This window comes from Ochotona curzoniae, unplaced genomic scaffold (genome assembly GCF_017591425.1).
Source record: "Ochotona curzoniae isolate NIBS_2020 unplaced genomic scaffold, NIBS_Ocur_1.0 contig_430, whole genome shotgun sequence".
In the NCBI taxonomy this organism is placed as follows: Eukaryota; Metazoa; Chordata; class Mammalia; order Lagomorpha; family Ochotonidae; genus Ochotona; species Ochotona curzoniae.
This window is the reverse complement of record NW_024466219.1, coordinates 533,176-556,605: the sequence shown is the minus strand read 5'-3', so window position 1 is coordinate 556,605 and position 23,430 is coordinate 533,176. Positions and strand designations below refer to the sequence as shown.

Sequence of the window (23,430 nt, the reverse complement as noted above, 5' to 3'; positions counted from 1 at the left end):
CATGGTGTCACAGCATGCTCACTGCCACATAGTGTCACAGCACACTGCCACATGGTGTCACAGCATGCTCACTGCCACATGGTGTCACAGCACACTGCCACATGGGGTCACAGCACGCTCACTGCCACATAGTGTCACAGCACACTGCCGCATGGTGTCACAGCACACCGCCACATGGTGTCACAGCACACTGCCACATGGTGTCACAGCACACTCACTGCCACATGGGGTCACAGCACGCTGCCACATGGTGTCACAGCATGCTCACTGCCACATGGTGTCACAGCACACTGCTATATGGTGTTAGAGCACGCTGGTATATGTTGTCACAGCACACTGCCACATGATGTCACAGCTCGCTGACACATGATGTCACAGCACACTGCCACATGGTGTCACAGCACGCTCACTGCCACGTGGGGTCACAGCACGCTCACTGCCACATGGTGTCACAGCACACTGCCACATAGTGTCAGAGCACATTGCCATGTGGTGCTGTGGGTCCAAGCTGCCCAGATACACCAGTTCAGAGTCAGGTGCTGGACAAAGGTTTATTTGTGTGGGCATACGTGGGAGTGGCTCAGAATCAAAGTGTTCAACTAGGATTGGGCCCCAGGAATCAAAGTCACAGCAAAGGCAGGAAGGACCAATCAGCCATGGTTTTCCTCTGGGCTCTCCTTCCTCCCTGCAGCTCCCTACAGTCTGTGAGGCCTCAGTGGCCAAGCCAGGACCCTCTGAGAGCTCTTCCAACAGGGGCACCTTTCAGGCCATAGTGAGCACCGAAGCATCTGTTGGTGGATGTGAGGATGGAGAGCAGCCCAAGTTCACAAGAAAAGTCCCTGAGAGGAGAATGACGTGTGCACAGTGGACCAGGCCTGGTGTGGCCCGATCCACAGCAGGCACTAGTCCCGGGCCTCCCAGCTGTGCTGCTGGGAGCCAGCTAGTGCCAGGAAATCAGTGTCCAGGCTCCTGAGCTGAGCTGCAGCCTTCTCGGTGAACTCGCCACAGGCCCTCTCCAAGGGGAGCCGGGGTGGACCCATGGGGATCCCTGAGACCAGAGATAAAAGGGCCTTAGTCTGCGGCACCCCGAAACCTGCCCGGGAGAAAGCAACGAGAAGGCGTCAGTAGCACCCACACTTCCTCACAGGCACCCCGAGGCATCCTCTCCCAGGGACCATCCCATAGAGCAAGGGCTCATATGGACGACCATGCAAGAAATGACCCAAAAACCCAGGAGGAGGAACCAGTAGCCTGGAGTCTGCCTGGGTCAAGTGCTGACTGAGGAGGGGTGGGGCGGGCAGAGATGAAGGCCCTGAGAGGTCCCTGAGAGTGCCTCGCTCTCCTGGGGCCACGTGACAAAGCGGCCCAGGGCTGAAGCCGGCCACAGATTTGGGTATGCTGAGGAGTTGGGGTCACCCCAGTGGCCAGGCCCCTCGCTGGCTGGGGCAGACCCACTGGCTTCCAGGGCTTCCACACCATGCCACAGGGGCACCAGGGGCAAGACTGCATCATGTGCCTGGCGCAGGTGCCACAGTAAGATGCTATCTAGGGAACTAACAGGTGCTCATGGAGGCAGGCGCTAGCTCCGCCATAGGACCCCTCATGAGCCAGCCCACGGGCAGCTCATCCAGAAAACCAGTCTGGGCCAAGGAGCTCAGTGAGGAATGAGAATCAGAAGCCAAGGGCGAGGGCACAGAGTGGCAGGAAAAGGGGAAGTAAGTGGTTGAGGACAATGCGGAGTGGACAACATGTTGGGGAAGGCCAGGAGGCACACTGAGAGAGGGCTGGCACCACCAAAGGTCAACCTGCAGAAACACACAGACTCAAATGGCTGCCGCGCAGATGTGAGCACATGAGGGCTATGCAGGACATGGGGATACAGCAAAGGCAATGCTCCCCAGGAAAGAACAGAGCTGGGGGCAGTGAGGCCCCCAGACCTGCCAGCACTGACTGGCCCGCAGGTAAAGGGCAGCGCCCACGGCAAGGCTCAGGACCCAGTCTCTAGACCTGGGACCAGTGGCTGCAGGGCTGATCTCCTGTGCATGATGACATTTGTCGTATGTCAGCAAAGGCAATGCTCCCCAGGAAAGAACAGAGCTGGGGGCAGTGAGGCCCCCAGACCTGCCAGCACTGACTGGCCCGCAGGTAAAGGGCAGCGCCCACGGCAAGGCTCAGGACCCAGTCTCTAGACCTGGGACCAGCGGCTGCAGGGCCGATCTCCTGTGCATGATGACATTTGTCGTATGTCACGGTGGTTCTGGACAGGGGTGCTCTCCTCCAGCATCTCGTACCCCATCTCACTTGGTCACCTCCTGCAAACACCCTGTGCCTGCTCACTGCACGGCCAGCACACAGCAGGACCACCTCCTGGCTGCCTCGCCAACACCCCTAGGGGTGGGATTCCCGTGAGCAGCCACAGGAGGGGTGGGGTGTCTTCCCAGCTGGCCTCCCTCCCCAGCAGCCCATGGAGCAGCAAGCACACACAGCACTTACCTAATTTAACCACAAAATTGATGAATCTCTGGATACAAAACTAGAAAGGAAGAAGCAAATCAGCAGGCAGGATCACTTGACTGAGATCCCAGCAGGCCTACAGGCCTTTGTTCACTCTCTCCAAAACTATCTATCTGAGAGGCAGAGAAACAGAAAAGAGAGAGGGAGGGAGAGAGGAGGGGTGAGATAGGGAGAGGGAGAAGGAGGGGGAGAGGGAGAGGGGGAGGGAGGGAGCAAGTGAGAGAATTGGATCATCCATCTGCTGGTTCACTCCCCCAATTCCCCAGATGGAAGCAATGGTCAGGACATGCAGGGCTGAAGCCTGGTCTTCCCAGCTGACGACAGGGCCCAAGAACCTGGACTTTCCCAGATGTGCTGGCAGGGAAGGGAAACAGCTGGGATTCACACTGAGGCTGGGAGAGCAGTGGGGCAGGTGATGGTTCAGCTGCTGCGCCCTGCCTTCCCCCAGCTTTCTAAAGGTCTGAGTAGAGATGGACACGAGGGGACGGAGGGTAAGACACATTCAGAATGCGGTGGGGACAGTGCATGCTGGCCAGGAGCTCAGAGGACAGGACTGTGTGACCCAAGACAGGACACCCTCATCGCTCCTGCAGCCAGGGCCAGCTTGGCCAGCACAGCTGTTGGAAAGTGAGGGTTCCACCCAGGTCCCCCAGGGGACACCTAACCAATGCCCCATCTTTATGTTCAGCTGACGGGCCTAAGAACACACCCAGGGGCAGGTGCAGGCCATCCAGCTCTGCTAGTCCTGGCAGGGTCATTCTTCTCCTGGGTGAGGCCCCCATGGACGCTGCTGGGGACGGCTCTGGGAGTGCCGTTGTCCTGACAGGTTCTGCCCCGCGGGAGGGGCGACAGATGCTTCCGGACCTGGGGGCTCCTTTCTTGCTACTCAGGATATGATGAAATGATCAAGGCTCTGACTTTGGCCTCAAGACTTAAAACCACTGGTTCACAGAACCCACAGCCACTGATGGCCACTGACAGCCATCCATGACCACTGATGGCCACCAATGGCCACAGACAGCCATCCATGGCCACTGGTGGCCACCGATGGCCACCGACAGCCATCCACGGCCACTGGTGGCCACCGATGGCCATTGGTGGCCACAGACAGCCACTGCGGTAACCACACCTCTGCCACTCTCACACACCAATTCACGTAATCAGAACTTTCTAGGGTTAATCTCTCAAAAACAGGAATAATCTGGCACTGCACCTTTAGCTTACCCTGGCATGGATATTCCCCGCATTCACAGAAAAAAAAAAATGAGTAAAACCAAAATGAAACCACGAAAACAGGCCAGAGCCATGCCTCTCCTCTGTGCTGCCTGCCTCCTTGCTCCTGGCCCTTCCCCACTCCTCATCCATCTCCATTTCACCCAGCAGTCCCATAGTCAGGGCCTGCTTGAGAGCGCCCTGGCTGCCGGCTCCTGCCTGGGGCCGAGCAGGTGTCTTGGTTCTGGGCCTCCTGGGGGGAGGCCGCAGCTGCCTTGCCCTGCCCTACCCTGCCTGTGTCGGCGCAAGCTCTCTTGCCATCACTGTTTTATGGCCGCAATACTAGGAAGGCAGAGCCAACACAGGCTTCTGGGCTCAGGGGACACCGCAGGAGGCTGTCCTGCTCCAGTGCAGCAGGAACAAAGACTGGGAGGAAGGTGAAGCAGACGCCCATGCTGAGGGCAGAGGGAAGGGTGGCAGGCCCACCTGGTAGCTGAGAGCCGTGGACAGGTCCCCGCGTTGGAAGGCCTCCAGCACCTGGGCTGCCCTCTTCCCCAGGTAATTGTAGGTGCTAGTGAGACACAGGTGAAAATGCAGCTTCAGCCACACGCCCTCAACTGCCTCGCCCAGCGGTCCAGGACCAGGTGAGGGCCGGGGTGAGGAGGTTGGCCACCTGGCATCCCACGTCTCCAGAGCAAGAGGTGGCAAGGGAAGGGACAGAAAAGAAAAGGACAGTGTGCGAGAGGCCAACGATGCCTGCCCTCGGGCAGGACTTCCCACTGGGCGAAGGGGCATCACAGGCCTGCAGCCCGGTGGGGGCCTGACTCCCCAGGATGTGCCGCTCACACCTTCCTACAAGGCCTGAGGGAAGAAGGAGGTCCTAGGACTCAGCTGTGGATCCCAGGGGTGCTCTGGGCAGACGGCAAGGAGCAGAGCAAGGGCAGTGAGCTTCCCTGGCTGACACAGGGGCCACATGACAGGGCCAGGCAGGGAGAAGGTTCCATGGCCAGCAGCTTCTCAGCGAGGATGGCCACCATCCCTGGTGTTCACCTGTTGGGGTCTGTGCAGTGGATGTGGGGGACACAAAGGTGTGAAGAGTATTGTTCCATTGCAGGCAGGGCCACAAGGAATTTCCCGCTGTTTGGCAGGGCCCAGTGGATGTTTCTACCATCACCTGAATGCAGCTCTACCTTCCTTTGCATGGACACTGGACCACCCTGCGGAAGAATTCTAATCCATTCAGGCATTGTTTGCTACTGTGGAGCTGACTTTTTACTCAATGTGAGCTTGGAAGTTAATGTCAAAAACCCTTTTGTCTTGCAAAAGGGCCTTCTATTATTCCTACTGTCTTGGCTGTCCCCACTGACCTTATGCTAATCAAGGGACCTGTATTTAGGCTTTCATTCTTTCCTCCATTTTTAGGTTCTCCTTTTTCTGATACAAGATTGAGTTGTAGAATAAGAATTGTAGTAGGAACTTCTATTGTTTCTTAGGTAAAACAAATGGCAGAGTTATTCTTAGAAACACCCACTTGACCATGACGTAAAAAGTCTGAGCCAGAGTTTGACTGGTGCTGTATAAATAAAGCGGACAGCTTCCCCCCCCTCCCCATTGTCCATTATGATCATGAAATCCTAGTGGTCTCTTTCCTCCCTCTTTGCGCCTCATCCACGCACCCTTTGCGAGTTCTGAACTCAGCTGGAGCTGGACTCCGGCATTCACCCAGGCGGGGACAGGACCCACACACCCTCATCCATAGCCAGCAGTTGTGCCATGACCCAGTGCCCGCCTCCTGCCGAGGGGGCTTCAGGCCGGTGACTCTGGTCTCCTGGTCCACATGGCCAACAGGAGCTTCTGTGGACATGTTCGGACAGTGCCATCAAACCATGCATGCTCCAAAGTGCTCCCTCGCAGCCCCAGCTAGCCTGGGGCTGTGGAAGCAGAAAGGGGTTGGGGGGCTGGGAAACAGAGACTCCGAGCTGGACCCAAGCCGGCCTGTGCAGGCCCTGCTTTCAGCCTCTTGGCAGCCCCCCGAGCCCTGATAGTCTATGGTGTCCACGATTTACAGGCACCGTTCTGACCTAGGCATTGGGATCCACAGAGACACTGACCGCCACGGGGAGGCCACACCCAGTCTGATTCTCCCCGTACCCCAGAGCTGCTTTCAAACACTGGGTGAGGTATCTTGTGGTGAGGCTAGCCCATCCCCATGCAAGACTTCATGCAATGGCCCCGGGACTCACCTGCCCACAGCCCCAGTGGCTCCCATCGCCAGTGCACCCAGCAGCTGCTGTTTGGGAACAGACAAGAGCAGGCTTTGGTGCAAGCTGGCAGAGAGGGGCTGCTGCCGAGTGACAGTTCCTCCTGCTGCCCTGGATGGAAGCCACCCATGGGATGTCCCAGGGCACCCACCTCGTCTACCCCGAAAAGGAGAGCCATCTGGTGTGGGCCGTGCTGGTCCACACACTGGCCGAAGTCCAGGAGGTCCGTGTCGCTGAACTTGAGCCCCTGGAAGCTGGGAATCTGGTCTTGAATCCCGTCCAACAGTTCCTTAGCACGAACTGTCAAGACCACAGATGGTGCCAGTGAGTCTGGGGCTCGCACTTGCCATGGCACCTGCCGGCACCCGTCCTGCTCAGAGCCTGCCTAACCCCAACCCCACGGCACACCTGCCAGCCTAACCCTAACCCTAACCCCATGGCACACCTGCCAGCGCTTGTCCTGCTCAGAGCCTGCCTAACCTTAACCCCACGGCACACCTGCCAGCACCTGTCCTGCCAGCACCTGCCTAATCCTAACCCCACAGCACACCTGTCAGAGCCTGACCTGTCAGAGCCTGCCTAACTCTAAACCCAAAGGCGGCAGACAGGTGCCTGTGGTGCTGGGCTGCACCTCTGGCCTCAGCCTCAGCCCCTGGGCTGAGCTCCTCTCAGGCAGGCAGGCTCTTGATCCAGAACCACCCACCTCTTTTTAAGGACTTATTTTACTTATTTGAAAGGCAGAGTCAAGGAGATAGAGGGGTACCAGAGAGATCATCCATCTACTGGCTCACTTCCCAGGTGGCTCTGATGGCTACACTGAGAGGAGAGGAGAGGAAGGGAGGGGAGGGATGGGAAGGGCAGAGGAAGGGAGGGGCGGGGAGGGCAGAGGAAGGGAGGGGAGGGGAGGGGAGGGGAGAGGAGAGGAGAGGAGAGGAGGGGAGGGGAGGTACGGAGGGGAGGGGAAGGGAGTGAAGAGGAGGGGAGGGGAGAGGAGGGGAGAGAGGGGAGGGGAGAGGAGAGGAGGGGAAGGGAGAGGAGGAGAGGGGAAGGGAGTGAAGAGGAAGGGAGGGGAGGGGAGGGGAGGGGAGAGGAGGGGAGAGGAGGGGAGAGAGGGGAGCGGAGAGGAGAGGAGGGGAAGGGAGAGGAGGGGAGGGGAGAGGAGATGCAGCCTGCACTGTGAGGAAGGGAGAGGAGGGGAAGAAGGGAGGGGAGAGGGGATGAGAAGACAGAGGGGATGGAAGCAGTAGCAGGTGGAGTCCCAGGCACTGGGAGGGGTCAGTAGAGCCTGGGCCGCAGGGACAACGGGGGCACTTGGGAGTGCTGTGCCCGAGGCACTGCGTGCTGGTGGTGTGGGGGCGCGGGGGCACGGGGGCACGGGGCAGTGTGAGGGTCTGTGCAGAGCAGCTGGCGAGCAGGGTTACTCACTCCTCACTCCGGTCAGGGCCGGGATGTGGTAGTAATAGAAGGGCACGTTGGGCGCCGCTGCAGCTACCTCCTTGAGGAAACTGACCAGTGCGTCTGCAAGGACAGCGGGCATGGCAGGCTGGGCACATGGGCGCGCCATGTGCCCACAGCGCAGCACCTCCTGCACAGGCCCCTCCATGCCATCACTGTCCTCCCCCCTGCAGGGAGCATGAAGCAGGGTGGCATGCTCCACTGTGATCTCACAGCACACAAAAGGTGACCCCAGGGTGAAGCCCAGCAGCTACCCTGTCCCCCCACCCCCAGGAGTGGGCACCTGACAGGCGGCAGAGAAGAGACCCCGGAGGCCAGCAGCACCTGCTCGGGCATGGGTGGAGCGTAGGTGCTTGTGTCTGCAAACACAGCCGCACTCTGGGCCCGTTCCCACAGGGCAGAGATGCAGGCTTGGTGGGAGGAGCGGGGGGGGGGGGGGGAGCAGGGCCTGCCAGGTCGTTGGGCACTAGCCTGGGCTGCAGTGCTCCTGCAGGTGGCCAGGGGCTGGGGTGCCCTGATGTGGGGGGTGCCTCCCCAAGGGCTGCAGGGACGCATTCACCCAGCCCCGTGATGAGAGCAGAGCCAAAACACTGTGTGCTCATCTCTTAGGAGAATCACTCAAGGCAAGCTGGCAGACTCCTGTGGGAAGTGTTTGAAGCGCATATTCCAAACCTTCCAGTCAGCAAAATTTAAATAATCTACACAGTAGGCACGGCTGCACGACGGCTTAACCTGTCAGACTTAGGGGTTTGGTCACGTGGGCTGGTTGTTTGAACTGCGCTGTGTTTCCCCCCCCCACCCCATCAGCGAGGGTCGCGGCGATGCAGGCATTTGGGCACCATGCAGTGGCACGCAGGGGGAGCAGCCCGTGTGTCTGGCTTTCCCGATGAGCTTTCTGTGCCATTGGTCTCATCACTGGCCTGCCATCCAGCCCTCATGCCCCTCTCTTCCCAACATCCCCACATTTCATCATGCAACTCCTCGAAAACATGCAGGCCTCAGAGGATGGTCCGTGGGCAGGCAGGGGTGGACTGGCAGGCCTTGGGGGCCCTGGCCTGTGGGTGGGATGGTGGACTGGCAGGCCTTGGGGGCCCTGGCCTGTGGGTGGGATGGTGGACTGGCAGGCCTTGGGGGCCCTGGCCTGTGGGTGGGATGGTGGACTGGCAGGCCTTGGGGGCCCTGACCTGTGGGTGGGATGGTGGACTGGCAGGCCTTGGGGGCCCTGGCCTGTGGTAGGGCGGTGGACTGGCAGGCCTTGGGGGCCCTGGCCCGTCAGCAGGGGGAAGTGGACAGGCAGTCTTCGGGAGCAGGTGGGAGTGGACAGGCAGGCCCCAACCCCCCTTACCTTTGCTGCATGGCTTAAGAAAGAAAGGCGCAATGACAGCGATGCCATCGGCTCCTATCTCTGCTGCGTGCCGGGCCTTCACCAGGAAAGAGGGGAGCAGGGGAGGGTCAACGGTGCCTGCCACACCAGTGCTAGCGGCTACCACATTCATGTCTCACTGGCCACCAGACGTGCAGCCTGGAATCCCAGGTTCAAGTGGAGGAGGGTGGCGCTGCCAGGGGATTCCCAGGCTGTGGAGGAGGGGGCTGCAGCCTGCCCTAACCACAGCTACCTCCACTCGCCCAACAGACACTTCGGAACCACACCACCCACTGAGGAGGGAGGCCGTGGAAGGGTGAAGAGATGCCAGTCGGAAGCACTTTTGAAGAAGAGTTCGGGTGTAAGAATGAGGCGAGTGTGCGATTCCTGACTGCAGGTGCCTGCCCAGGGTCACACCTGCTCAGGGCCCTGGCTGGCCTGAGGGCAGTGATCAGCTGCCTGGACTGACTTAACAGGCAAAAGCAAAGTGGAGCCCAGCAAGAGGACACAGCTGGCCACAACGCTGTACCCTCGGGGGTCAGACTGTTGTGCCCTGGGGGTCAGACCTCTGAAACCAGCAGGCACTGGCCTGAGCAGCGACTTGAACTTGGAAATCACCTGGCCAGCAGCTGTCCAGCTGGTGACTCAGGGCCCCTCCTGTGTGCCCCCGCGGCACTGCCCCTGGCCAGTCAGGTGTCTACTCGTCCCACGTCCTGGCTGAGCGGCCCAGCCATGTGGCCTCCAGCCCCTGCCCTCCATGAGTGCCTCTGGTACGCACCAGCTCCTGCGACTCCTTCAAGCTCAGTGCCCCCACGTGAATCACCACCTGGTCCAGCCTGCGGGGAGAGAGGCCACCCTGTCTCATGTCCCAGCCGCTCGGGGCTACACAGGTCTGCGGGCTCAGTGGGCAGCAGACTTCAACTCTGTGGTGATCCGCTCGGCGTGAACTGGATGGACGGGCAGCAGGGGCCTTGTTCATGGCCACCTGTGACGTGGACTTGCCCAAGGTGACCCTGACTGCACACTAGGGCAGTTTCAGCCCAGACGAGGTCCTTGAGGGCCAAGTTAAACTACCCTCCGCTTCTCCCTTTTGGCAGGCGAGCCATCCCTGCAGCAATTGGCTCAGAGCTGAGGACACAGCTGGACATGCCTGTGGCAGCACAGGGGTCTCACATGACGCACGTGTGGGCCAGAGTGACCACCAAGCAAAGGCTGGAATCCCAGGGATGAATTAGCCTACGTCAGCAAACTGGGCATCAGCTCTGCCCTCACGTGTGGCTGGACACAAGCCAGGGCTGTGACGACGGCCAGGGCATTAGTGGATATCCGTGGAAAGCGTACGTGTGGTCTGAACACACATAACTGGGCACACAGGGTCTATAAGCAGCCACCAATGGCCAGTCCCTGTTGCCTTAGATCTGAGACAGACTTAAAACACATCAGGATTCCTACGGTGGACAAGGCAGCTGCTCCACCTTCCTGCCCCGTGCCCTGGCCATGTGCCTTTGCTGCTCTGGGTGATGGGGCCTTATCTCCTGCACTGCAACTCCTCTGGTCCTTTCAGTCCTGACACACGTCGTGCCCCACTCTGCCCTAAGCACCAGCATGACCTCGCGAGGCTGTTCACACTCCCAGCTTGTGGGCTGGGCAGAGGTAGGGACCCATGGCACCCCACCATGCACAGAAGTCAGGTGCTGTGTAGATGGCTCCTCAGTATCACTGGGGGCATAGGATGAGCAGAGTCCTCAGCCCGGAGACGGCCTGAAGCCACACTGACCAGGCTGGGGCACCACGGTGCTTCAGAACCAGAGATGGGGAAGAGCCCAGCTGGGGCTCAGGCCAGGGGCCAGGGTCATGGACTGAGTCGGGGTCAGGCAACAGGGCCAGGGCTGGGGTCAGGGACTGGGTCAGGGGTCAGGCACCAGGGCCAGGGCCGGGGTCAGGGACTAGGTTAGGGGTTGGGGACCAGGTCCAGGGTCAGGACTGGGGTCGGGCCAGGGCTGGGCACCCCCAGGACAAGGGGAATCTGGTCCACCGTCTCAGCAGAAACAGCTCCTAGCAGTCCACACTCACTTGCTCCTTCCTTGTGCCACCCACTCCTCGGCGACCTGGCGGCGCTCAGAGACGCTGAGGGACAGGCCTTCCCCAGTCGTGCCATTCACTGTGGGAGACAGAGTAGGGTCGGGGCGGCCACACTTGGTGACACCCTGTACCCACAAGCCCAGGAGCTGGGAGCAAGAAGCTGCCCCAGGTGCAGCGAGATCTCACGTCTCCACTTCCTCTAAGGCATGGAGTTGTATTGTGTGCCCCCAGGTGAGGACCCTGCCCCTGTTGCCAAGGACACAGGTGACTGCCCATGCCCACGTCCTGGGCAGTCCTGGGCCAGTCTCTAAACTACATCCGACTGAAGGGCAGGGTGGTGACAGCATCTGGAAGTGTTGGGGATGAAGCTGCAGCAGTGGGGGCTTGCTGGTTGCTTGGCCTGTGGTCCCCCCACAGTGAGGACCGAAGTGGGGGCTCCCGTCCCCGCTGGTGAGCCCAGCAAGTGCCAGCAGATACTGGAGTCAGGGGACACTCCAGGACCCTCTGGCCCAGGGGATCACTACTACTGCCCTAGGCCTTGAGAACTCTTTTGTGCAGTAGCAACCCAACGGCTACCTAGAGTTGGAAGCCAAACACACTGGCGCTCCTGTGGTCAGCCCTGGGTGTAGGATGCATCGCTGTGAATATGTCAGGGGACTCCTCTGCCTCCTGCCCCCACAATGACTGTACCCAAAGCACCTCCGGGCCAGGTGCCCAACCTTCCGTGGACACTGTGGGAGGGCAGCAAGTCCAGCAGGGCCGCAGGGGAACCTCCCTCACAGGCCTGGCTTCTCGCGTGGCCTCTTGCAGTCACTTTTTGTCCCCAACAGCCTCATGACCACTGCTGCCCTGTGGCTACTGTGTGTATGGCCTCTGAGGGCTCCCTGTTCTCTTGCATAGGCTGGCAGAGGCATTGAGCCAGGCGTCATGGAGCCCCGGGGCCTGGTGGACTGAACGTTCAAGCTGAGAAGCCATGGTTGTGATCCCTGGTGAGATGAACCAGGCGGAAGTCCCAGTTCCTAAGACGTGGGGAAGACCCCAAGGGCGCTCACCAAAGACGCTCCTGATGCCCTGCTCCTTCACCAGGTAGTCCACGTAGCGGGCGACCACGGGCAGGTTTACATCTCTGCAAGACACAGGATGTGGACAGCAGGTGTGACCTCCCTGCAGACCACACCACCAGCCCTGGGCTGCCAACGTGGCCATTGGGAGCCTCAATGCAGTCCCTCCTGCTCCGGAGCTCTGAAGCCTCGGCTGAGTGTCACCGCAATGCCCAGCTAAGCCCGAGGCTGCGGCCAGCCACGTCATCCTTGCTCAGTTGGCCTCATCCAAGCTGGTACAGAAGTTAGGAGCTTCATCCGGGTCTCCCTAGTAGTATGCCGTCCTCTGTTGCTTTTCTAGGCCATAAGCAGGGAGCTGGGTGGGAAGTGGAACAGTCGGGACTGGAACCAGTGCCCGTGTGGGATACTGAGGTTGCAGGTGGTGGCTTAACTGGCTATGTCACCGCACAAGCCCCCAAACAAGCATTTCTTAGGCTATGGGATGGGCAAAGGGACCTTAGTCATTTAAAACTTTCTGTGCTTGGTGTCTATGCTGATAAAGGCTGGAGACCATGTACCTGGCTGGAGAAGTGGGGAGCAGATGTCACTTGGCTCTCAGGGTGGAGGGAAGCCCCTGCTCCTGCGGCTCCCACCCATGAGCCTCTGCGCTGCAGTCCTGACCCTGTGTGGCCTGCAGCCCCCTCCTTCCTGGGCCTACGAGAACCCCTGCCCTGCCAGGATTTAACCCAACTACACCAACTCAGGGTGCTCGCCCCCACGGCAGAGTACAGTGATGGGAGGAGCCAGGAACCTGGGGCGCCTTTGTCAGGGACACCAGAAGGCCTGGCCCCAGCGCTTCCCCCAACTTCCTGCTGGTGTCCATGCCCCCAGCACCGACAGTCAGAAAATGACCAAGTTTACCAAGGCTGTGCAAGCAGAACCGGGCTCCAAGGAGGCATGGCATGCCCGGGTCCCCAGGAGCTCGAGAGGCTTGGACTTCAGAACTGCTTCCTGCTGCACCCTGAACCCTGACCGTCTAGGACGACAGGCTGGAGGCTGAGCCTGCAGTGGCCATTCCCACCCGGGAGCCATGCCCCCACTGGGCAGCTCGCTCTCCCGGGAGGGGTAGAAGGGCGTCGGGCTTGCTCGGCTCTCCCAGTCTGCACTGCCCAGGGCACACGGGGTGCCGAGGGCCCCTGTGGCCGGGAAGGCCGCTCCCTGTGCTGGACTCAGGGTCTAGGCGAGCAGAGGAGGTGACAGACAGAGGAGTGGAGAGAGAGAGGGTGCTTCCGGACGACACAAAGCCTGAGCGGGGAGGGGCCTGCCCAGGCCCAGGGACTAGCTGTCAGCCAGTGCCTGCCCGCCTCGGACTGTGCAGCGCCCGGGTCAGCTGAGACAAGGCCAGGAAGCAGGTGCTGACTCAGGGGCCACAGAAGGGCTGCGGTGGGCAGACCACACAGCAAGTGGGCAGGCAGAGCCTGGAGGAAGCGGGCCTGGGCAGGAGGATGGACCCAGCCACTGTCCTTTGTCTGCCTTTGCTGAGCGTGACCCTAGCTGGCATCATGGGCGGCACCGTGCAGTCAGTGTGAAGCCCTGGGTGGCCTGGTCCTATCCTGACAGAACATAAAGGTATTCTTGGTGGCAACAAGTTGTCCGGGCTGCATAGCCGGGCCAGGACGCAGGACTCAAGCCATCCAGTCACGTCTCTTGGTAACCCTTCCGCTGCAGCCTGCACCTGGCTGGGCATGGGGAGGACCCCCGCTGGAAGGAGGGACTGGGCAGTGCTCCCCACCACCCGGTCAGAGACGAGGCAGCTGGGACGGAAGCCAGGAAGGTAAAGTTGGGGCAGAGCCGGCAGGGCTGGGGTGGTGTGAGGGTTTGTGGGACACAGCCTGGGCAGGGCTGGGGTGGGACTGGGGGACAGGGCTGTGTAGGTGTGGGGTGGGCTGGCTAGGAGTGCAGGGACACAGCCTGGGAACTGACGTGGGACCTAGCCTTCCCTATTCTGGGCACTGACATGAGTCTGACCACCCCAGCCCAGAGGCTACACACACCAGGCTATAGCATTAGGAAGCCACCCGCCCCTGAGGCGGTCGACCTAGGAGGCCAGGGGCCCCAGGACAGGACATGAGGCCCCTGCGGCTGTAGGACTTCCACTCTCCTGGGCAAGGCCTGATGGAACAGGAAATGGCCTCCAGCCAGTCAGGTGGCCCAGGCCACCTCAGCAAGTCAGTGGGTTCATGCGTCAGGGTGCCGTGGGTGTGGCTGTGGTGGCTGTGTGGCTGTGGTGGCTGTGTGTGTAGTGGAGGTGTGTGGAGACTCCATGGTCTCCCTCCAGCACTGACCAAGCTGGACAGTGCACCTGCGGGCCCTTCGGGCAAGTCATGGCTGTGCTGACAAATCCAAGGAGAATCGTGCAGTGGCCATGGGCAGGCTCTGAGGTGCCGGGCTGAAGACAAACCCTCTCCCCTGGCGGATACCCACCCGCCACCTACTGTCCGGCTGGGACCTGGGGTAGCCCCCGTCTCCACCCTCTACATGGGGAATGGAACCCAGCCCGGCTCCGGTTTTCAACGTAAACAGTTACCCGTTCTCAGTCATTGGCGTGACGGTCGCGGCCACGAGGCCCCGAAGCTGCTTCCGGAATGCCATGGAGCTGCTGGAAAAATCTGTAACACATGGACCATGACTGCTGGTCCTTAAGGAAGGTCAGCTGCCACAGAACCTCCAGGCCAAGTCCACTCCTGGGGCAGAGTGTCCATGAGGAGGGCTGGAGAGGGGTCACAGACACCCAGGCACACAGAAGTAACAGGATGGACAATATTGAAATACACATTTTCTTTTTTTTAGTATCAGATTTTTAAAAAATTATTTGGGAGATAGAGAAAGCAAGAGAGAAAGAGAATCACACAGAGAGAGCCTCCATTCACAAACCCCTCCTGTACTGCCTGCAGCGCCGAGCTGGGCCAGGCCGACGCTGGGACCCCACTCCAGGCCTCCCATGCGGACATGGGCCCCAGCGCCCGGCCACCTCTGCTCCTCTCAGCATGCTCATCGGTGGGCAGTGCCAGGCGCCACAGCACCGCAACCAGTATCTCGTCTGAGCCCTGAGCATGCAGCATGCAGGTGGGCTCTGTGGGGGCAGCCTGGCACCCGGCCCTCGCAGCTGGAAGATCCCTGGTGTGCAGTGCAGACCCCACTGTGTGTGGGGGGGGGCAGTGCACCCCACTCTGCCTGAGCAGCGCAGACCCCGCTGTGTGTGTTTGGGGCGTGCAGGGTAGCCTTAGCCGACTGACTTCCCAGCACCCACCTATAGCAACACTGGACGGTCAGCCAGTGTGAGGAGACAGATAAGAAGCCGCAGACTCGGCTCTAAGCTTTGGCATCATGTGACCAGAAGGTGCTGAGCAGGGCACCTTCCTGCTCCCTGCCCTTCCCTGGGACCCCCAGTGGTCCCTTGGCATGAGGGCTGGGGGCTGCTTCCCAGCTGCCACTTCCTGGCAGGCTGGCTGACCCAGCCCAGCTCCCTTCCGTAACCCAGGCAGGTGGAGATCACACAGCAGCCTCCCGGAGCCCTAGCCTGAGCCCACTGGACAGTGCCCAGGGTCCTCGGGCCCCCACAGCCTCCTTGGCTGGTCTCCCTCACTGGCCTCCCTTCTCTGGGGACAGCAGGGGAGCTTAACCTAACCACCAGCACCTCGTTCCCCCTCCCCAAGCCGGCTTTCCATTCAGATCCGTCCTGTGCTGGGGCCTAGGCGGCTGGGGCAGGTGGCCCCAGGACCGCCGAGGGCGGGTCGGCCTCCCTGCAGACGGTGCCAGCAGAGTTCCCTGCAGAGTTTGGAGTGGCAGCGCACGAAGCAGGCTGCCTCCCTGGCCCCGGAGAGGGGAACTTCAGGACCGGAAATGGTAAAGCGGTCCCCGAGAACTTGAGGAGGAACCACAAGTGGAGCCCGACACACAGAACTGCAGACCAGGACACTGCCGGCGCCCTGGCAGCCCCCGGGCCCGCGTCCCCCCCAGGCTCCGCGTCCCCCCCAGGCTCCGCGTCCCCGCCAAGCTCCCGCGTCCCCGCCAAGCTCCCGCGTCCCCGCCAAGCTCCCGCGTCCCCCCCAGGCTCCGCGTCCCCCCCAGGCTCCGCGTCCCCCCCAGGCTCCGCGTCCCCGCCAAGCTCCCGCGTCCCCGCCAAGCTCCCGCGTCCCCGCCAAGCTCCCGCGTCCCCCCCAGGCTCCGCGTCCCCCCAGGCTCCGCGTCCCCGCCAAGCTCCCGCGTCCCCCCCAGGCTCCGCGTCCCCCCAGGCTCCGCGTCCCCGCCAAGCTCCGCGTCCCCCCCAGGCTCCGCGTCCCCCCCAGGCTCCGCGTCCCCCCCAGGCTCCGCGTCCCCCCCAGGCTCCGCGTCCCCCCCAGGCTCCGCGTCCCCCCAGGCTCTGCGTCCCCTGTTCTGAGCCCCGCGAACCGCGTCTCGTCCTTCCAGGACCGCGGGCCCCGCCGGTTCAGCGCGCCCCACTTACCCGGACCACCAGCCGCCTCTGCGCCCTGGGCTCCCCGGGGGCGGCTGCACTGGCCACGCGCCCTCCGGGCCGGAGCGCACTGCCTGGACAGTCGGAGCTCGGCCGCCCGTGCCCGCGCAGTGGAGAAGTTCCTAGTGGGGGAAGCCTGTGTCGCCCTGGCCGCCTCAGCCCGCACCCCAGGGTCGTGAAGGGCGCCTGGAGCTGTACTTTGGGCCGGTAAGCCCAGAAACCGTGTCCTTAGACTCCTGTGGAATGCGGGTGGGGGAGGGATGTGGAGGAGGCAGAGAGGGGCAGGGGCAGAACTGGTCACGCGCAGTGTCACGCGGAGGATGCAGCTGGAGTTCCGCTGGTCTGTAACGTTGACCAGGATGTGGGATCCTAGTCACCAATAGATCAACACTGGGGGAAAAACAGCAGGTGCAAGGAAGGATCTCTGTTGAGAGGCACTGTGGAGTGTAACAGTGCAGACCCACTGTGTGGGGGGGCGTAGTGCAGACCCACTGTGTGCTTGTGGGGAACAGTGCAGACCCACTGTGCGTGTGGGGAACAGTGCAGATCCCACTGTGTGTGGGGGAAAGTGCAGACCCACTGTGTGTGTGGAGAACAGTGCAGACCCACTGTGTGTGCGTGGGGAGGGCAATGTAGACCCACTGTGCGTGTGGAGAACAGTGCAGACCCACTGTGTGTGCGTGGGGAGGGCAATGCAGATCCACTGTGTGTGCGGGGGCGGAGAGTGCAGATCTCCCTGTGTGTATGGGGGACAGTGAAGACCCACTGTGTGTATGGGGGACAGTGCAGACCCACTGTGTGTGGGGGGGCAGTGCAGATCTCACTGTGTGTAGGTGGGACAGTGCAGACCCACTGTGTGTGTGTGTAGGGGGGGGACAGTGCAGACCCACTGTGTGTGTGTACGGGGGCAGTGCAGACCCACTGTGAGAGTCTGTGTGGGGCTGAAGCCTTGGGCTGCCAAGCCCTTGGAGAGAGGTCTGCGCCCTGGGCCAGCCCAGAGCCTGGCAAGAAGACTGCTCAGGGCAGCGGCCTGTGCACCTGCGGGGAGTCCTGTCCAGGTGGTATCCCGGGCCAGCCTCGCGTCCACTGTGAGAAAACCTCCAGCTCGCAAGGAAGGACAGGTCGCTTATTTCCAAGGCGAAGCACATAGAGGAGAGTAAGGACTTGCACCTGTGGCTCACTCCTTAAAGGCTGCAGTGGCCAGGGCTGCCGAGTCACCAGGCCCCTGCTCACTGGGGCTTCGCGCCCCTCTCTGTCCCCACCCGTGGGCTATGTGTCAGCACCCTCTTTGTCTGTCTAGCCAGCTGGCTTTTTGGTGATTATTGTGGATAATGCAGCTGTCGGGCCTGCAGATTTTTTTTTTAAGATTTATTTATTTTTATTGGAAAAGCAGATACACAGAGAGCAGAGGAAGATCTTTAGTGCCGATCTGAAGCCAGGAGCCTGGAGCTTCTTCCAGGTCTCCCACGTGGGTGCAGGGTCCCAAGGCTTTGGGCCGTCCTCCACTGCTTTCCCAGGCCACAAGCAGGGAGCTGGATGGGAAGCAGGACTGCTGGGATTAGAACTGGCGTTCATATGGGATCCCGGTGTGTACAAGGCAAGGACTTTAGCCTCTAGGCTACCATACTGGGCCGGGGCCTGCAGATGTAAAATAAATATTTATTTATTTGAATGTAAGAGTTATACTGCCCTTCCTGCCCCACTCCCTACCGACCTTCCACTCTCTCTCTCTGGTTTACTCCTTTAAAGGCTGGAGCCAGGAGCTAGGAGCTTATTCCAAGCCTCCGACACAGGTTCCGGGTCCCAAGCTCTTAGGTCTTTCTGTGCTGCTTTCCCAGGCCATAAGCAGGGAACAGGATGGGAAGTGAGCAGCTGGGACATGAACTGGCATCCATATGGGATGCTGGCACACCAAAGGCAGGCTCAGCCACTGTGCCACAGCACCAGCCCTTGCCTGCAGCCCTGAAGCCCCCTGAGTTTTGTGGCATCCTGTCCCCGTGGGGTTGGTCTGCAGCACTTGACCTCTGTCCAGTGTTCAGCAAGGTCAGGCCTCTTTCTCTGCCCACTGAGCCTCTCAAGCATCAGCCCCGGGCTCCAGGACAACCTTTGCAGGGCCCTCACTCAGGTCTTCCCATCCAGGACCCCTGCCCCCAGGGTGCCCAGCACTGCCTCCCTGGTCACAGACTGTCAGTGTCTGCTTGTAGGCCCCCAGGGTCCTTCTCCAGCGTGGACACTGCGGACAAGGCAGACAGCCACCACCAGGTGGCAGTGTCTCGTGGCCTGCCGGGGACAGGAATGCCCGCCCCGCTGACACTTCTGGAGCAAACTTCTGAAATCTTAGTCCTCTTATCAATGTTAGGATGAGGCGAGGAAACGGCATGTGGCATTATGGTGTGGTGGATAAGTCCTCTGTGGTGCTGGCATCCTGTATGGGTGCTGGCTCATGTCCTGCTGCTCCACTTCCCATCCAGCTCCCTGCTCATGTCCTGGGAAAGCAGCGGAGAATGGCCCAGGTGCCGGGGTCCCTGCATCCACATGGGAGACTTGGAATAAGCTCCTGGCTTCTGCCCTAGGCCTGGCCCAACACTGGCCCTTGTGGCCATCTGGGCATGGATCCTGTGGGCCCCCAGGGCCCCGTCAGCCTGGATGGGGCTCAAGCCAGAACCAGAGGGAGCCCCATCCCCTGCCTAGTCGCCAAGTCCCTCTGCTTCCAACTCAATGGTGCGCAGTCTGTGTCCTGCACATGCAGGGTGAGCAGCACAGAATGGCCGGACACAGAACAACGTGGTCAGTCCTGCCTGTGTCCTGCAAAGAGGAAAGGGCCCTCCAGGACCCCAGGCACTGGCTCCAGGCTGCTCGCTGTGAGGTGGCTGTGGGGGAAGGGGCCCCAGCACTGCATGCCTCGTGCCTCCGTTCAGGTGGGGAATAAGACAAAAATAACTACGCCGGTGACAGAGCCTGAGCCTCACGAAGCGTGGCCGACGGTGGGTGCTTGGCGCAGAGCACGAGGTGCTGACTGCCTGGTGCCCACAGCCAGCGCAGGGCATGCTCCACGAGGATGCCAGCATAGGACAGTTGCCACCGTGTCACCTCTGCCTCTGCCAAGTCCTCCTTAGCAAAACCAAGTGAACACTCACCTTCTGCGCCGTGGGCAGAGCTGGGCCGTAGTGGGCAGAGCTTCCGCTTGCAACACGGTCCTCGTATAGGGGAGGCGTTTGAGTCCAGCTGCTTCTCTGTTGATATACCTGGGAAAGCAGCAGAGGGCAGCCCCTGTGCCTGCACGGAGGCCTGGAGGAAGCCCTCAGCCTCAGCCCACCGTCTAACAGAATTAATAAAAGTTGATTTTGTGCTTTTTCTTTTTTAAAGAGTTATTTGTTTATGGGGCTGGCAGTGCCATCATCCGGGGTGGGTGCCAGTGCAAGTGCCAGTGGAGCAAAGCGACTCAAGCTGAATACCATATGGGACACTGCCCTTGCATGTGGTGGCTTCACCCACCATGCCACGTGCTAGGCCACTGTGGGACTCCTATAAGCACACCTGTGGGCGCCTCGGAGGTATACCATGGGGCAGGCCCGGGAGCCCAGGGCCACTTCTGCACTGAAAACCGTTGGACTCCCCACACAGAGTGCCCCAAACTGTGTGTGAAGTGTAGAGCCTGGGGTACTGGCTGACAGCCATGGGCCCCAGGACAGGAGGTGAGCTTGGTGCCGAGTTCAGGGTGCTGGGCCAGGCAGGACGTGCCGGGAAGCCCAGGAGGACGTGGCGTTAGGAGGGAGCTGCAAAACACAAGCGATGACCTTAGAGGATTTGTTCCTGGGTTTGCACATTTAGGGTGGAAGCACCAGCCAGTGGCCAGTGAGCTATCCTAATCTCCCACTCCGTGCCCTGCCCAAGAAGTGCCAAGAAATGCCCCCTCCCCCTGCCCACAGGGCCTGGCCTTGATGAAGCTGTGCCAGACTCTTTTGGACACTGTCCTGAGGGACACTGCGCAGGCTGGAAAAGGGGCAGCCTGGCATCTCGCCACACGGTCAGCCACCCACATCCACATGCCTCACACACACACACATATACACACACAGAGTTATCCACACACACGCCCCTACACTGTCATCCACACACACACACACATACACTGTCATACACACACACACATACTCACACACTCACACACACTTGCATTAATACACACTCTCACACAGTCCCTCAGGGCCCTGCACAGATGGCTCCCTTGGGTGGCACCAGGTCCAGCAGCTCTGGAGACCAGGAGTGACTGTTTTCTTGTCTGAATGGAATTCTGTTTATCACACGAGGACGTAACAGAACAAGGTGTGAGGCCGTCTGATGAGAAGTCCGTCCCATCCCCCTGGCAGAGGGGGCTCTGCCCTCCCTGTGGCAGCAGCAGCCTGGGAGGTGCGTGGAATGCGTGCAGACCAGAGAGGGTGAACGGAGTGCCCATGGTGAGTTGACATGCAGGTGCCGTTCTGCATTTGCTCCCCGGGGGGAAGCACCTGTCACGATCTGCTGTTCGGACAGGGTGCTGCGCGATCGCTCCCTTCAGTGTGCAGCTGGGCTTTCTGAATCTCATCTGTAGTGACTTTCCAGTGCATTCCCTGGAGGCTGGCAATAAGGCTGACCCACAACTCTGAGCCTTCAACAGGAAAACCCTCAGTCAGAACATCTCAGCCCCTTCACGGCCGGGATCTCCTGTCCAGGCAATGTGGTGATTTTCCATCACTACAGACCTTGCCATTGGCATCTCCATGTGACCCTGATGAGGCTGTGCCACAGTTCCCTGTGTGGCCTTTGTAGTCGAAGCGCTGGAGGGACAAAAAGTGCGTCAGAGTTGAGCTGGTCAGGACAGCATAGTCGGATGAGGGGAGAGAAAGACCCTGATTGATGTACTCCACAGTGACCATGAGGTCAAAACCACTCCCAGAGCTGGTGAGCAGGACTTGCTATTGTGTCACCATGCACAGACTAGGAACACACATGAGGAAGCAGCTATGCCTAGCTGGGAGCAGACTTAATCAGGAAGTAAGATGACAGGTGTGATGGGGCCTGGCGCGGTGGCGCAAGTGGTTAAGGTCCTCGCCTTGCACTCCCGGGATCCCATATGGGCGCCAGTTCTAATCCCGGCGGCCCCGCTTCCCTTCCAGCTCCCTGCCTGTAGCCCGAGAGAGCAGTCGAGGACGGCCCAAAGCTTTGGGACCCTGTGCCCGTATGGAAGACCCGGAAGAGGCTCCTGGCTTTGGATTGGCATAGCATCGGCCGTGGCGCTCACTTGGGGAGTGAATCATCGGACGGAAGATCTTCCTCTCTGTGTCTCCTCTCTGTATATCCGCCTTTCCAATAAAAATTAAAAAAAAAATCTTAAAAAAAAAAAAAGATGACAGGTGTGAGTGGATGCTGACAGGTGTGAGTGAGTGGATGCTGGTGGTGTGAGTAGATGCTGGGCTGTGTGAGTGGATGTGACAGGTGTGAGTGGATGTGACAGGTGTGAGTGGTTGTGACAGGTGTGAGTGGATGCTGGGTGGTTTGAGTGGATGCTGACAGGTGTGAGTGGATACTGGGTGGTGTGAGTGGATATTGGGCTGTTTGAGTGGATGCTGGGAGGTGTGAATGGATGCTGAGAGGTGTGAGTGGTTGTGACAGGTGTGAGTGGATGCTGGGTGGTTTGAGTGGATGCTGACAGGTGTGAGTGGATGCTGAGTGGTGCTGGGGTCCAAGTGATGGATGTGGAAGACAGGAAGGTGTGAAGAGTATCTTTCCTTTGCAGGCAAGGCCGCAAGGAACTTCCCGTTGTGTGGCAAGGCCCGGCAGATGTCTCTATAACACCTGAATGCAGCTCCGCCTCCCTTTGCATGGACACCAGACAACCCCATTGAGATTTCTGTAATCTATTTAGGCATTGTCTGCCTCTGCGGAGTTACTGTTAAATATCAATAGGAGCTTAGAAGCTGATTTTGCTGTTGCCGTTTTTTAGCCAAAAAGCTGTTATTGCTGTTACGGCTGCATCCTGTGGCAATATGCTAATCAAGGGTGCTAACTCCCCTTTTGATCCTATGCTAATCAAGGGTGTTCTGTCTTCAGGTGTAGTGGGAATCTATTCTTTCCCTCTTTCTTTGATCTTTTAGGTCCCTTCCTTCCTTGACTGTCTCAAGACCAAGCTGTAGAGTTATTGTGGCAGGAATGTGTTAGTGATTGATATGCACCATCCATTGAGAACTTTTTCCTAGCCAGGTGCCAGATGCCAGGCACCAGGTGAATAACATCCTAGCCTTAGGTGAAACAAATGGCAGTTATCTTTAGAAACACCCACTTGAACATGACGTAAAAAGTCTGAGCCAGAGTTTGACTGATTTTGTATAAATAAAGCGGACAGCTTTGTGCGTGGTCCATTATGATGATGAAGTCCTAGTGGTCCGTCCGTCCCTCTTTGCGCCTCATCCACACACCCTTCGCGAGTTCCGAACTCAGCTGGAGCTGGACTCCGGCAGAGTGGTGTCAGTGGATGCTGACAGGTGTGAGTGGATGCTGAGTGGTGTGAGTGGCTACTGGGTGGTGTGAGTGGATGCTGGGAGGTGTGAGTGGATGTTGGGCTGTGTGAATGGATGTGACAGGTGTGAGTGGATGCTGGGAGGTGTGAGTGGATGCTGGGAGGTGTGAGTGGATGTGACAGGTGTGAGCAGATGCTGGGTGGTATGAGTGAATGCTGACAGGTGTGAGTGGATGCTGGGCTGTGTGAGTGGATGTGACAGGTGTGAGTGGATGCTGGGTGGTATGAGTGAGTGAATGCTGGGCGGTGTGAGTGAATGCTGGGCGGTGTGAGTGAATGCTGACAGGTGTGAGTGGATGCTGGGCTGTGTGAGTGGATGTGACAGGTGTGAGTGGATGTGACAGGGGTGAGTGGATGTGACAGGTGTGAGTGAATGCTGGGCGGTGTGAGTGGATGCTGGGCGGTGTGAGTGGATGTGACAGGTGTGAGCA

The 23,430-nt window shown here is 59.9% G+C and overlaps 1 protein-coding gene across 1 annotated transcript; it reads right to left on the bottom strand.

The window, feature by feature from the left end:
* Positions 1–537: 537 nt before the first annotated feature.
* NPL (N-acetylneuraminate pyruvate lyase) lies at positions 538–16,685 on the bottom strand. Its single transcript, XM_040985342.1, has 12 exons — positions 16,435–16,685; positions 14,515–14,596; positions 11,940–12,013; positions 10,879–10,966; positions 9,584–9,641; positions 8,788–8,863; positions 7,413–7,505; positions 6,139–6,287; positions 5,970–6,016; positions 4,213–4,297; positions 2,494–2,533; positions 538–1,093 (listed from the first exon to the last, which is right to left on the bottom strand). The coding sequence occupies exons 2-12, from the start codon at positions 14,577–14,579 to the stop codon at positions 903–905; spliced, it is 966 nt and encodes a 321-aa protein (XP_040841276.1). The 5' UTR covers positions 14,580–14,596; positions 16,435–16,685; the 3' UTR covers positions 538–902.
* Between the last annotated feature and the right edge of the window lie 6,745 nt (positions 16,686–23,430).